General features: G+C 41.5%; 1 protein-coding gene and 1 long non-coding RNA gene across 17 annotated transcripts in view; both read left to right on the top strand.

Annotated features, from left to right (window-relative positions):
• The window catches only part of PHACTR4 (phosphatase and actin regulator 4), a 76,638-nt gene extending 67,957 nt beyond the window's left edge, over positions 1 to 8,681 (top strand). For all 16 annotated transcript variants that reach the window (XM_005875107.2, XM_005875108.2, XM_005875102.2 and 13 more), the window contains 5 exons: positions 699 to 754; positions 2,266 to 2,327; positions 4,299 to 4,436; positions 5,023 to 5,099; positions 6,572 to 8,681. In XM_005875107.2, coding sequence (XP_005875169.1) covers positions 699 to 754; positions 2,266 to 2,327; positions 4,299 to 4,436; positions 5,023 to 5,099; positions 6,572 to 6,587 — 349 coding nt within the window. In that variant the 3' untranslated portion in view covers positions 6,588 to 8,681. The remainder of the gene's footprint in view (positions 1 to 698; positions 755 to 2,265; positions 2,328 to 4,298; positions 4,437 to 5,022; positions 5,100 to 6,571) is intronic.
• Positions 8,682 to 14,762: 6,081 nt separating this feature from the next.
• Positions 14,763 to 15,016, top strand: part of LOC102250042 — a 2,436-nt gene continuing 2,182 nt past the window's right edge. The window contains exon 1 of the long non-coding RNA XR_314105.2: positions 14,763 to 14,866. This is a non-coding gene — a long non-coding RNA (uncharacterized LOC102250042). The remainder of the gene's footprint in view (positions 14,867 to 15,016) is intronic.

Raw genomic sequence — 15,016 nt, 5'->3', positions numbered from 1 at the left:
TCGCTTCCAGCTGCCTGGCTGCTGGCCGCCATCTTGGCTGACAGTTAATTTGCATAAGGATATGCTGATTAGCCAATGGGAAGGGTAGCGGTCGTACGCCAATTACCATGTTTCTCTTTTATTAGTGTAGATAGATGGTAATAAATGAATAATTTTCTGATTCCAAAAATGATACATCATTGGTAACATCTCAGAACTGTGGGTGATGAGAAACTTCATAAAATATTTGATAGAGAGGACCTTATTTTAAAATCTCAGTCCTTATCCTGGTTTCCTGAATCAAAATTTTTAATATGCCTGGAGGATCTGTGTTATTAACAGATTTGCTGAAGGAGCAAATCTTTTTGGGAGCCACCAGTCCAGTCCAAACTTTCATTTTACAGGTGAGTACATTCAGAGTCTGACTGAGCTTTTTCGTAGTGTTAGGGCTTGTTGATGTCAGAGCTAGAACTAGAATTCTGTCCTCCTGCTTATACATACAATTCCTTTTAATGTTGTAACATCTGTATGAACACTTTCAATGTGAAACTTGTTTCATAAACAGTGAATCAGATAAACAAATGAAATATCAAAACAGTTTGAGATTTTATTGATTTCTTGCCAGTGTAGGGATTAATATAAACTAAGACCAAAACAGATCTTTATAAATAGGATTGAGAGGTTTAACATAGATAATATTCTTATTTATCTCTTTTTAGACGACTGAGTCAAAGACCAACACCAGAAGAACTTGAACAACGAAATATACTACAACGTGAGTCCAGTTATAAAAATAAAGTTGTGTAGATTTTCTGTATATATTTCCAACTTTAATATATATAACAGAGAAGAGAAGCATTTTCTGCAAGGGCCAACGAGAGAGTGTTCCCGCCAAGGAAGGACTTTTCATAGCTTTTCTCCTGAAGGAACAGAGTTCCCCAAACTTTCTTTCCAAGATAACATAATAGTATTGCTCAGTGTACTGGGATGCTACAGAAAATTTTAATGTTCTCACAGTATCTTGAGACTAACTGCCTTGGGCACTTGGGAGGATTTCACAGTGCGTGGTAGACGCTGCCCAACTTTTCCCTTTCTTCAAAGAAGCAAAATAGTGGCTGTGCAGTTGGAGGGGCCTTCCTGTTCCTAGTGGAATCTAAGGGCTGGGGCCCAAAGCAACTCCAAGGGCAGCAGACTCGCTGCCTTTTTCATCTCTTTAGACTTTCATATCTCTAAAGTCACAAAATAGGACCATGTATTTATCTCCCCCCCCCCCCATACATAATTAACTTTCTGAAATAGCATTCTAATCTAGGTCAGATTTATTTTAAAGTGTGGGAGTCTTTACAAACCTATCACACAAAACTTAGTGTGATCTCCCTTCTAAGTGGTTACCATTGAGCAAGAATCTGAAAAGGGGTTTTTGTTGTTTTTGAAGATTCTTTTTTTTTTTAAGATTTTTTATCGATGTTTAGAGAGGTGGGGGGTGGGGGGAGAGAGAGAGAGAAACATCACTGTGAGAGTGAAACATTGATGGCCACCTATCAGGGATCGAGCCCACAACCTGACCAGGATTCGAACAGGCAACCTTTCGTTGGCTCAACCAAAAGAGCCACACTGACCAGGGATGCAAAGATTTTTTTAAAGGACACAGAGTAAATAATTTCAGATTTGCAGGCCAAAATAAAAGGAAGCTATTATTTAGGTACTTATCAAACCATTCAAATATAATCACTTAAAAATGTGAAAAAACCAACTCGGCCAGTGTGGCTCGGTGGTTGAGCGTCGACCCAGGCACCAAGAGGTCACTGGTTCGATTCTCACGGCACATGCCTGAGTTTCGAGCTCAATCCCCAGTGGGGGGTGTGCAGGAGGCAGGTGATTGATGTTTCTCTCTCATCAGTGTTTCTCTCTCTCTCTTTCCCTACCTCTTTCTCTAAAAACGAGTAAAAACATATTTAACACAGAGGTAGAAGTTAACCTTAAAATAAAATAAAGCACAGTGGTGGGGGGGGGAGATATTTTTAAAAATATGTAAAAATCAATCTCAGCTCATGGGCAGTAAAAATATAGGCTACTATCCGGACTTGGTACCATAGTTTGCTACCCTTGCTCTTGAGTATTAGACTACCAGTTGACAAGAAAATTGTCTTGGTTAGCCTCCCCAAAATTCATGTTTTATTCTGAGTTGGAGTCTGTAAGAAATACCTGCACTATAATTAGTGAAAAGCTTGATATGCAGGTTGCCATTGTGAAGTAATCTTTTTTGTTTCTGACTATCAACTGCAGCTAAAAACGAAGCTGATCGTCAGGCAGAAAAACGGGAGATTAAACGTCGGCTCACTAGAAAGGTACATTGCCCAGTGTTCGCTTTCTGTCTGTCTCCTGAGTGCATGTCTTATATTTGAATAACCTTATTGATTGGAAAGAAATCACTTGACTTGAATTGCCATAGGTTGCTATGAAAATAGAATACGTGATGCAAATATAGAAAACAACACAGCATTATCAAGAGCTTTTTTTCCCTTCACTTTTACTATTTAAAGAAAGCCTGGCATAAGAAGGTGCTCAGTACATGCATAAAATTTTACCTTTTATTTGGTAGACCTGGGATTTTGATGTAGATTCTAAAACCTGTTTAAGTATAGAGATGGTAACAGGATTGTGTAACATTCAATTCTGCAAGGCAAACTGGCTATTTTCTAATATGGGAAAGAATGAACTGACCCTTATTGATATCTGAAAAGCATGAAAAACTAACTAGGATTTTTTCCTTGGTCCCAGATCAGTTAGGGTAGAATCTTTTCTATACCAGACCTGTGTTATTAGCTCTAAAGCTCTAGGACAGTGGTTCTCAACCTGTGGGTCGCGACCCCTTTGGCGATCGAACGACCCTTTCACAGGGGTCGCCTAAGACCATCCTGCATATCAGATATTTACATTACGATTCATAACAGTAGCAACATTACAGTTATGAAGTAGCAATGAAAATAATTTTATGGTTGGGTCACAACATGAGGAACTGTATTTAAAGCGCCAGAAGGTTGAGAACCACTGCTCTAGGATTAATACCTGTTTTCCTTTTCTTCTCACCATAATGGTTTGTAATTGCCTCCTGTAGATTCTGATTTGGTCTGAGTGCTCTAGATATTTCTTAAACATAATAATCCACAAGAGAATGAGGGGATCTAGACATGTTCTTCCTCATTTCTTCCCTCCCCCAGATTAGAGGAAGTATCTTTGATAGAATAAGGGTAGCTAGAGGCCACAGCTGGACTGACTCACTGCCTTCAGATTGTGCAGGTCACCTGATGGTGCAATCTTAAATCATAATGTGTTGCAGAATCCACTGTCCTGGACATCATTCATGTTGAAAAGAAATTCACCCTTAATATTACCCACTAGATATTGTTTTCATATTAAATATATTCACTTTCTAATGTATTATATGTGAGTTTATAGCCCTAATCCTTTTGCTTCTCAAAACACGGCCCATGGACCAACAGCATTGGCATTACCCAGGACCTTGTAAGAGATGCAGAATCTAAGGCCCTGCCAGACTTGCTTATTCAGAATCCACATTTTAACCAGACCCCCAAGTGTTTTGTATGCATGTTAAAGTTTGAGAAGCACTGGTAATACTTTACACTTGTTTATAGCAGTGGTTTTCAAGCTTAGCTGTGCATTCAGGAGCTTTAAAAAAAACAACCTCTCCCCCGGCCAGCGTGGCTCAATGGTTGAGCATTGACCTATGAACCAGAAGGTCACAGTTCCATTCCCAGTCGGGGCACGCCCGGGTTACCTGCTCATCCCCAGGAGGCAGCCGATCGGTGATTATCTATCTCTCCCTCTCCCTTCCTATCTGAATCAATAAAAATATATATTTTTAAAAAACCTCTCATCCTATCCTGTTTAGCTCAGTGTGTAGAGCATCGGCCCATGGACTGAAGGATCCCAGGTTCAGTTCCAGTCAAGGCCATATACCTACATTGCAGATCGATCGCTGCCCTGGTCAGGGCTCATTTGGGAGACAACCAATCAATGTGTCTCTCTCACATCAATGTTTCTCTCATTCGATGGTTCACACCTTCCCTTCTACTCTCTCTAAAAATCAATGAAAAATATCCTCAGGTGAGGATTTAAAAAAAACAACAGTATCAATACCCAGAATCTCTAGGGATGGACCCAGGCATCAGTAGTGTTTGAAGGTCCCTGTGTGACTCCAGTGTACAGCGAAGGGTGAACCACTGGATTAGAGGCAATTTGAATGCATGATTGATGCTGACTTGGCGTAGTCAACTAAGAGGCTCCATTTCTTTCAGCTCAGTCAAAGGCCGACTGTGGCCGAGCTCCTTGCCAGGAAGATTCTGAGGTTTAACGAATATGTGGAGGTAACAGATGCTCAAGATTATGACCGGCGAGCAGACAAACCTTGGACCAAACTGACCCCTGCTGACAAGGTCTGTCTCTCTTTCTCTCTTTATGCAAAACACTAACTGGAAAGGAAAACATAAACAAAATTTCTCTTTTTAATAATAATGTTAAATTTGTAATCAAAGCTACAAAATACAAAACTTTATATTAATGATACCACCACCACCACCAAAACTGGAAGAAAGTCCCTGTTATATCCCAGTACAGAAATCTGGAAGGAAATAAGACATATTTTTAATGGTGATTATGTTGGTTGGAGAGAGTCTGGGTAGCACATTTTAGTAATTACTATATTTCACTTTTTAAACAGGAAAAGCATTTTTACATGCGTGGAAACTATAAAAGTTATAGTATCTCTTTTAAACTCCCCAAGTGTTTTGATTTCACTGAGATTATAAGTTTATTATGAGATGATTGGTGTCAGGGAAGGCAGTGGCTATTGGCTCAGTGTTTCACCCTATGTGTTGCCCTGGCTTCTTTCTTCCCTCTGGGTTGCCTGCTGAGGGTTACAATGACTCACAAAGTTAAGTACAATAGAGACTAGATGGCAAATCCCACTGCTATACTATAGCAGACAGAAAATGCTGAAACATTTTCACTTTTTCTCCACAGGCTGCCATCAGAAAAGAATTAAATGAATTTAAAAGCTCAGAGATGGAGGTTCATGAAGAGAGCAAGCATTTTACACGGTAAGAGCCAAAAGACCCAAATACTGTGAGCTAAACATTTCTTAAAAAGCAAACATACCACCAGAGTTGTTCAGATAGGAAAGACTCTAATGACATCGTTTAAAAGAAGGATATTCACCCAGATGGTGTGATTCAGTGGTTGAGTGTCAACCCATAACCAGGAGGTCATGGTTCAATTCCTGGTCAGGGCACATGCCCGGTTTTCGGCCTCAATCCCCAGTAGGGGGCTTAAAGGAGGCAGCCAATCAGTGATTCTCTCTCATCATTGATGTTTCTGTCTGTCTCTCTCCCTCTCCCTCCCTCTTTGAAATCAATAATAACTTTTTTTTTTTTTTAAAGAAAGTACTATAGTGTACAACAATAAAAGAAAGAGTCATAGAGAAGGCGACATTTAGGCTGGATCTTGGAGTGTGTAAAATAATTGATTTGGACAAGAAGGAAGAAAGGAACATTGTAAGCAGAAGGACCAGCTTTAGCAAGGCTATGGGAGGTAGGACAGTACAAGATGTTTCTGGGTAACAGAAAGTGTAGTTGGAGCAAGGATGCATGGGGACAGTGTGATGAAGTTGAGACCCACAAGATGAGGTGCAGCCACACTTTGAAGAACTCTGACTTATGCTGGGATATCGGAAACATTGGCGTTGTGTGTATTTTAGAGCAAGCTCTGGTGGCACTGTGGAAGGTGAAATGGGAGGATGGAGAGACGAGCAGCAGGAAAGCAGTTAGGAAGTAACTGGAATAGCCATAGTGAGCATCCTCGTGCTCAAAGCAGGGAAGTGATGGTGAGAATGCAAGGGAGAGAGATCTGAACGACACTTGGCAATCTGTTGATTCCAGGTATGAATCAAAGGAAGTAGTCAAATGACTCAGATTTCTAACTTGTGATTACTGAGGTCTCTGATATCAATAAAGAGTGCAGTTGAACAGTTTAGGACATTTCTTCAGTAAAATATTTATTGAGCAGCTACTACATGATAGATACAGTGCTAGGCACTGGGAACATAGCAGGAAACAAGATCAAGTCCTTGCTCTCAACAAGCTTCTAATAGAGAAAGGCAGGCAATAAACAAACTGGAAAATATATTATCTATGTTGCGCTTGACGAGTCTGTGCCACATTAAAGAGGAGATGCCTAGGAGACAGTTGAATATTCAGCCTAGAGTGCAAGGAAAAACAAGATCTAAAGATAGCACACTGCCCTAGCTGGTTTGGTTCAGTGGATAGAGCATCGGCCTGGGGACTGAAGGGGCCTGGGTTTGATTCCAGTCAAGGGCACATGCTTGGGTTTCAAGCTCGATCCCCAGTAGGGGGCATACAGGAGGCAGCCAATCGATGATTCTCTCTCATCATTGATGTTTCTATCTCTCTCTCCCTCGCCCTTCCTCTCTGAAATCAATAAAAAATATTTTTTTTAAAAAGCAAAGCAATCTATAATATCTGGTAACTCAGCTTTTTTTGATCACCTGTTTTAGCTACCATCGTCCATGATGCTGAAGTTTGAGAGGAACTAAACAACCCCCCAAAACAGGGCTACTTTGCTGCTTCAGTCTCCAGAATGACACGGCGGGAACTTCAGCGCTTACCAGCACAGCCAGAATTCAGTCTTCTGGGGTGAACAGCACTTCTATGAATGTAGCATTTCACTGGAATGGATTCGCATGTGCTGCCTTGAGCAAAACTGAACTCTGTCAGTGCTTTGAACCTTTTACTGTTGCAGCATACTTGAGGGGTATTCCCTCACCAGCCACAAACGTTCTGGGCCACTTGCAGGTTCCGCGTTTTGTTGGCTGCACCACACCAATGTGACTACCCGTGCTGAGGCACAGTTCGCACCATTAGCCTTACCTGCTCTGTCCAGCTGTGAGACCCACTTGTGTAGGCGCTAAATTCCAGCCATTGAATCTAGTTGGTGGTGGGGAAAACCGAGAGGGCCCCACCTTCTAGCAAAGGGGCCCCCACTTCTCGGGGAAGCTTCCTACCACACTGGCATGTCAGCCTTGCACTTACCTCTTGTAACAGCAATACCGTCCTCTGCAGGCACAGCCTGAAAGCAGCTCAGGATCTGTCAAGTGCTTCCTTTTTTATTATTTTAATCTTGAAGTGATGGAAACTTAGGTTCAATCTCACCTGCAACCAGATTCCAAGTTGGGAAAAGGCAAAAGCATGTGTTTTCTGTATACAAAACCAAAAAACGCCTTTATGTTAATGCTAACTTGGCAGAAAACTGACTCATGGCTTAAATGTTAAAAGCTGTTGTATGTTTGTTGCACTAAATGATACTGTAAATCATTTTGCCCAATAGATACATTCTCCTCCATAAAGCAGAGTTGTAACAACTCTGTGGGAGTTGCGTGCTATTGGCCCCCACACTTCCAGCCAGAATCATAGCAAAGTCCTAGGGTTGTTGGGTGCTAAATCAGGTCTTCGGAGAAGCGATTAGGAGGGGCACAATCATGACCCACTGCTCCTCTCCTCCTCAGCACAGATGTTTGTCCTCCTGCTGCCCCTCTGGCAGCTTCCACCTCACTCATCCCTACTCTTCCAAGCTGGAGCCAGTGGAGTCGGTGCCTGGCCACTGGCTCAGCCCCCACCCCCTTTTGTAATATATATTAATATGATTTCCTAAAACAAGATTCAGTTGCTTTCTTTGAATTTTTATTGAAAACCTTACAGCCTTACTGTTTCCCTCTAATTCCTATCCACACTTAATGGAAGAAAAAAAATAAGTTTCTAGTTAACTAATGAATGTAGCTTTCTCTTTTTAATGTTCAGAAAATTGTGGCTGTTTTATAGATTTCTTCTGCAGTCCCCATTGTTCTGTATGTAATCTTTCAGTAGATTTTTCCTTTTTTCTCCTTTATGTCATGTAAGATTTGGTGAAGTCAGAATATCATGTTAAGACAAAACGCTAAAGTGACCTTAAAAGTAGTGTTCTCTCTCTGTATGGGTAATAGGAGGTATTGGATTTCTCAGTGACTGTCAAATGCTTTATGGCTATGGAAATATACTGGGTTCACATCTCCTTGAAACTAATTACCATGTGGTATGGGGGAAAGATAAGAGACAACTCCACAGTGTTGTCAGAGGTCTGTATATAAGGTGGGAACACATTAACTGCTAACTTGACTTCTAACTTTTCTGTCTCGTTGGTTTGGAGATTACTTGGCTTATGTCAGAATTCTCTGTGGCTTAAGATGACATGTTCAAACCCTTTACTGCCTTTCTTCCCCCTAATGTGCCAAGCTTGAAGTAGGCTTTGATGTCCTGAGCTTCTTGTTTGCTTTCTATGTGCCACCAAGAAATCTAATTCATCTTTCATCTCATTCATGTTCTTTTGAAACAGGATACTTTGGGGGTCAAGTCTTTTCAGGTGATTTTTATATATATACATATAAATATAAAGGATTTTGTGTCCTTTCCTTGTAAGTAACAATTTACAGTCATAATGTATAGAAGAAATAAAAGTCTGATGTATTGTACTTTAAAATGCTTCCCTGATGTACAGAATCTCCTTGTAAAATAAGTAATTGCATTGTATATCAGTCTTCCTACCAACATTAATTATTAAAGTATTTTAGAATTAAAAAAAAAACCTATACTATTCTGGTATGAAGTGTTTATTTTATATTCTACCTTATTCCAAAAGATTTAAGCCTGCTTAAAAATGATACCTAAAATACTGCTAGACAGCCTCAATGAGAAGTAGATGAGGGGGGAAAGATAATAGTAAGAACATTAAGTGTAGCCCTAGCCGGTTTGGTGCAGTGGGTAGAGTGTCAGCCTGCAGATTGAAGGGTCCCAAGTTCGATTCTGGCCAAGGGCACATGCCTGGGTTGTGGGCTCCATCCCCAGTAGGGGGCGTGCAGGAGGCAGCCAATCAGTGATTCTCTCTCATCATTGATGTGTCTATCTCTCTATCCTTCTCCCTTCCTCTCTGAAATCAGTAAAGATATATTAAAGAAAAAAAGAACATTAAGTGTAGCCAGAGATACTCAGTCATGTTTGTGAATGACTGCACACATACAGAAAAAGAATAGGCTGCAGAGAGGAAAGCCAACTGTGAACCCCATAGTATGTACCAGGTACTGCTCTCGGTCCTTTATCCTATTTATCCCACCCCTAGTCTGGGAAGTAGAAATAGACTCATTTTACCAGCAAAGAACCTAAGAGGTGAAGTTGCTTCCCCAAGGTCAAAGCACGTTGTGTGACCACTCTGCATATATTCAAGGACAAGCAATTGCATCCCAATCATCCCTATAAGGATTACTCTGTATGGACCACATATTAGACCACATGCTGGCATCACAATAAGACAGGTCATACCTCATATACTCCTCTCTGGCTAGCAGCCCAGTTTCATTCATGGTGGCCTCACCAGTGACTCACTTTCTACTTGTCACTTCAGAGACTGGCCTTGGTTAGTCCACCACCCTTTACCCAGGATTTAAAGAAACCATGAGTCAGAACTCATGTCATTGGATTCCACCTGCTCCCAGGTTTTCCTTCTAGTCCTCCAAAGAGGCCTCAATTGCCATTACCCTCTTGAGGTTAAGCATTGTTGCCTGTGCACATTGCCCAGTGTTGGCCGAAACAATGAGTTTAGAGTTCTTATGGATTTAGATTACTATATCCCAGGAGAGGGAGGACTGTAGTAGAGTGAGAGGTTTGGAAAACCACTATCAAAAAGGGGAAGTCCAGCCCTGGCTGGTTTGGCTCAGTGGATAGAGTATCAGTCTGTGGACTGAAGGGTCCCGGGTTCGATTCTGGTCAAGGGCACATGCCCAGGTTGTGGGCTCAATCCCCAGTAGGGGGTGTGCAGGAGGCAGCCAATCATTGATGTTTCTATCTCTTCCTCTCTCTTCCTCTCTAGAGTCAATTAAAATATATATTTTTTAAAAGCCGGGGGGGGGGCGGGGGGGCAAGTCAGTGGATATTTAGTGGGAGGGGATGAGATAAAGTGTACTTATAAAAGATGAGAATGTACAACAGCAAAAAGCCAAGCCCTGAAACCAAAACACAGGCAACCACTGTTTCAATTCCAGCTCCAGGAGGCCTGAGGGCAAAACAGGAACCACCAGCAACCTGGACCACTTACTCCATCTGTCTCTTTTGTGGATACCATTCATTTCTTCCCCCAAGAATTTTTGCCTCCTTCATAAAACATCTGACAGGAACAAATGCCCTCAATTCCCCTCCATCTGTTACTGAGGACACACACACTTTATTCATTCATTCGTTGGTTTAATGTTTATCTTCTTCCTACCCTAAAAATCTTCCTCTGATCATATTTTCTCTTCAACCTATTGCCCTATCTCCTGCTTTTCCTACACTCCCTTCACATAACCTATTTTAATGTTAAACAACTTAAATTTCTGTACAGTCCCAACAGTTGAGCTAAATTGAGTAACAAGTAGAGGAGGAAGACCTGATGGAGAGGTAAACTGAACAGGCTTCTTGACATTAGTTGTGACCTCTGATCTATATGCATGTTTTCCATTCCTAAAGCCATGTTCATTCAACTCATTAAAATCTCAACTAAATTTAAAATAAAAATGGCTGCCCTAGCCAGTCTGGCTCAGTGGATAGAGTGTCAGCCTGCAGACCAAAGGGTTCCAGGTTTGATTCCCATCAAGGGCCCGGGCCTGGTCAGGGCTCATGTAGGAGGCAACCAACCTCTGTCTTCCACTCTCTTCCACTCTCCCTAAAAATCAATGGAAAAAATATCCTCAGGTGAGGATTAAAATAAAAATGGCTTTCCCTGAGGTCACCGGTGATTTCTTAATTTCCAGCTCTTAATGTATTTACTCTGCAACATGGATATTTTAGACCATGTTTCTTGTCCTCAAAACTTCTTCCTTGGCCTCTCAGACACCAGTGTCTCCTGGTTCTCCTCCAATTATGTTTCCCTGTTCTTCCCTGAACACCATTTAAATGACGGGTGTCCATGTCCTCTCATCACTCTCCCTGCGTTCCCACAGTGACTTCAGGCAGCACTGTTAATCTGATAACTTTGAAATCTTTACAACTCAGGTTTCTTGCTGGAGTCCAACCCTATCTCCAATCGACCTTTGGAGATTTACACACACACGGGTGGGCAAAAGTAGGTGTACAGTTGTGAGTACCTGAAACAGTTTGTACTTCTATTATGTATTAATGATTGTATTATTTATTTGTGTATACTTTTTCCCACTCCTGTGTATATCCAAATGTTCCCAACATAACATATATGCTCCTTTAATGTCTACCCCCACCGCCTACTTTCTCAATTATCAGAGTTAGAGACAACCATAAGTTCAGCCTCCCAACCCTGAAACTTTGGTTTTATATGCAAGTTCCTCTCTTACCTTGCAGGTTCAGTAGGACAATAAATTCTCTACCTCAGAAATGTCTCTTGATTTGTATGTCTCCTCTTGCCTTGTTTACAATCCAAATCCAAAGTCTGGAGGCCTTTGTAATCTCCAGTCCCTCCAATCCAGTTACAGCCATCCTTTACTTAAAAACGTATTGGCCTCTAGTTACCAGATAATATTTAAACTCGGCCTGGACTACAAAATATTTTGTAATTCAGCTCTTACCTACTTTCCAGTCTCATGAAAAATCCAGGCACTTCTTTAATATTCCTCATCAAGCTGATTTCTCACCCTTCCTGGGAGACCACAGGTTTGCTAGTTCCTCAACCTGGAATACTGTCATCATCCATACCCCACCCCTCACCCCTATCCTTTTACAATTCCTTCAAGTTCTAGCTCAAATTTTAACTCCCCAGGAAAACCCTCTGAGCCTTTAGCATATTATTCAGTTGCTATGTCCTCTGTGTTCTCCAAATACTTTCTTTATTCATGCCAGGTACCACTCTTCAAGTAGTAGCATAATTTTCTGCCATGTCTATTTCCTCCACTGTAAACTCTAAAGTATTTCATCTAGAATCCCCAGTGTCTAGCACTATGTCCAGCAATAAGTCATATCCACGAAGTAAATGTTGAATGAGTGATTGAAAGGTAAGTGACCCTGGCCAGTTTGGCTCAGTGGATAAAGCGTCAGCCTGTGGACTGAAGGGTCCCGGGCTCGATTCTGGTCAAGGGCACATACCCAGGTTTCGGGCTCAATCCCTGGTGGGGGGCGTGTAGGAGGCAGCTGATCAATGATCCTCTCTCATCATCGATGTTTCTATCTCTTTTCCCTCTCCCTTCCTCTCTGAAATCGATTACATATATATATATATATATTTTTTTTTTTTTAAAGAAAGGTAAGTGAATGCTGATAATATCACCAGAGAAGTAGCAGAATTATTTGTCTTCTTCTAAACTACTAGTTCTCAAGCATTTTGGTTTTGTGTCCCCTTTACAATTATTTATTTATTTTAAAGAACAGCTTATTGATTTTTATTTTATTTATTTATTTTTTCTTTATTTTAGTTGTAATACCAGTTTGTTCCTGGGAGCATGTCCGTGCCGCATCCATTTACTCTGCTGCCATTTTTAAAATATATATTTTTTTTATTGATTTCAGAGATCAAGGGAGAGGGGGAGAGAGAGAGAAACATCAATGATGAGAATCATCGATCAGCAGCCTCCTGCACGCCCCCTCCTGGGGATCGAGCCCACAACCCAGGCACGTGCCCTTGACCGGAATCGAACCCAGGACCCTTCAGTCCCCAGGCCAACGCTCGCCAAACCAGCCAGGGCTCTGTTGCCATTTTTTAAAAAAAATATATTTTTATTGATTTCAGAGAGGAAGGGAGAGGGAGAGAGAGATAAGTAGAAACATCAATGATGAGAGTCATTGATCAGCTGCCTCCTCCCCCCCCCCCCCCCCCCCCCCCGCCACACTGGGGATCAAGCCCGGAACCCAGGTATGTGCCCTTGACTAGAACCAAACCCGGGACCCTTCAATCCGCAGGCTGATGCTCTATCCACTGAGCCAAACCATTTAGGGCTCTGCTGCCATTTTTAATCTCAAGAACAGTTTATTGATTTTTAGAGAGAGGAAGGGAGAGGGAGAGAAACATCCATCAGCTGCCCCTTGCACGCCCCCTACTGGGGGTTGAGCCTACAACCCAGGCACGTGCTCTGATCAGGAATCAAACCTGCAAAGGTGGCAACCTTTTGTTGCACAAGACACCCAACCAACTGAATAGCACTAGCTAGGGCTCCTTTACAATTTTAAAAATTATTCAGAACCCCAAAGAATTTTTGTACCTGTAAGTGGTATCTATTTTACTGTACTAAAATTTAAAAAGAGAAATTTAAAAACATATTTACAATACCTTTCAAAATAACCCATTACACACTAACATTAATAATATATTTTTATGAAAAATATCTATTTTCCAAAAATAGTGAAAATAGTAGCAATGTTTTACATTTTTTGAAAATCTTTTAATATTTGGTTTAATAGAAAATAGCTCAATTCTCATATTCGCTTCTCACATTAAGTCTGTTACTACATGCTGTTTTAGTTTAAGAAAATGAAGAAACTGCCCTGACCGGTTTGGCTCAGTGGATAGAGCGTCAGCCTAGGGACTAAAGGGTCCCAGGTTCGATTCCGGTCAAGGGCATATCCCCAGTGGGGGGTGTGCAGGAGGCAGCTGATCGATGTTTCTCTCTCATCGATGTTTCCAACTCTCTATCCCTCTCCCTTCCTCTCTGAAATCAATAAAAATATATTTAAAAAATAAAATAAAATACTGTGTATCTTTGATGATGAAAAACACTACTACCAGTACAGTTTGATGACAAGGCCTTGAAACATACTGAGGCACCAGCCAAGTTTACCCACTATTTCATTTTACATCAGTGCAGAGTCAACACGGTGAAAAAGGCAAAGAAAGTATTATTATGAAATAGTTTTGACCTCAAGGACCCCCAAAAGAATCTCAGAGACCCCAGGGTCTACCAACCACACTTTGAGAACCACTGCTCTGGTCCTGTTTTGCATCTTAAAATTTGGGTAATAATTCCAATGTCTTAGAATTGCTGTGACAGTAAAGGATGTATGTAAACCACCCAGCACAAACATCTTCTAGAAGGAACACCATAAATATTTCTACTCGTTAGAGTCCAGCTGTGATAGCTCTATGTCGATTTAACATTTATTCACCTAACACCATATTCGAAATTCTATCACATTTGTAACATTTTACTGCAATATGTATCTTCGGAATTCTTTACTTGCCTAATTCTTTACATTAGGGATGTATGTGTTAAAATGTACTTAACATAAAAGTTAACCATTTTAACCATTTGTAAGTGTACAGTTCAACAGTATATGCCCGTAGTTGTGCATAAGAGGCTCTGAAGTTTAACCAGTTCGCGTAGGAGCACTCGTCTTCTTTACCTACGCATTTGTCAAACGTCTATTTCAGTGTACAGGGCAGATTCAACCACTTTTTAGACTTCTCGCGTTTTTCTAGATGTCTTTTTCTATTTTGCATAGTTATGACACCAAAGTTATTTCTCACGAGTTTAACAGCACATTCCCCAGACGGCGTGAACCGAGGGTAGACCGATAACTTTGCTATTGGAAACGTACCCGCCTACACACGTAACTTCTGTAATTTACATTCCCCAGCAAAGTCGCGCGTGAAGGCTCTCGTATCGCGAGAATCCTCTGGGGGTGGGGCTTAATCTAGTGAATTTCCGATACTGCGCATGGCGGGGCGCAGGCGCAGTAGACATATCCGCTCGCTTCAAAAGGTATAAATACGGACGCCTTGTGCTCGCAAGGCCTTTTAGTGGGAGATCTTCGCTCAGCTTTCCTGGTGTTTGGTAAGTGTCTGTATCCGCCTGGTTTGTCAGCTTCAGCTCTAGTGCCCGATCCCGCCAGCCGGCCTTTCCTGTAGAAACGGTGCTATTTAGAAGGGCTGGTTTCGGCGGCGTCCGTGCCAACTACCCTTACTCCGCGCGGAGGGGCTGGGG

The sequence above is a fragment of the Myotis brandtii genome, unplaced genomic scaffold (genome assembly GCF_000412655.1).
Source record: "Myotis brandtii unplaced genomic scaffold, ASM41265v1 scaffold456, whole genome shotgun sequence".
NCBI lineage: Eukaryota > Metazoa > Chordata > Mammalia > Chiroptera > Vespertilionidae > Myotis > Myotis brandtii.
The sequence above is the reverse complement of the archived record's forward strand: the minus strand, read 5'-3'. Positions and strand labels throughout refer to the sequence as shown.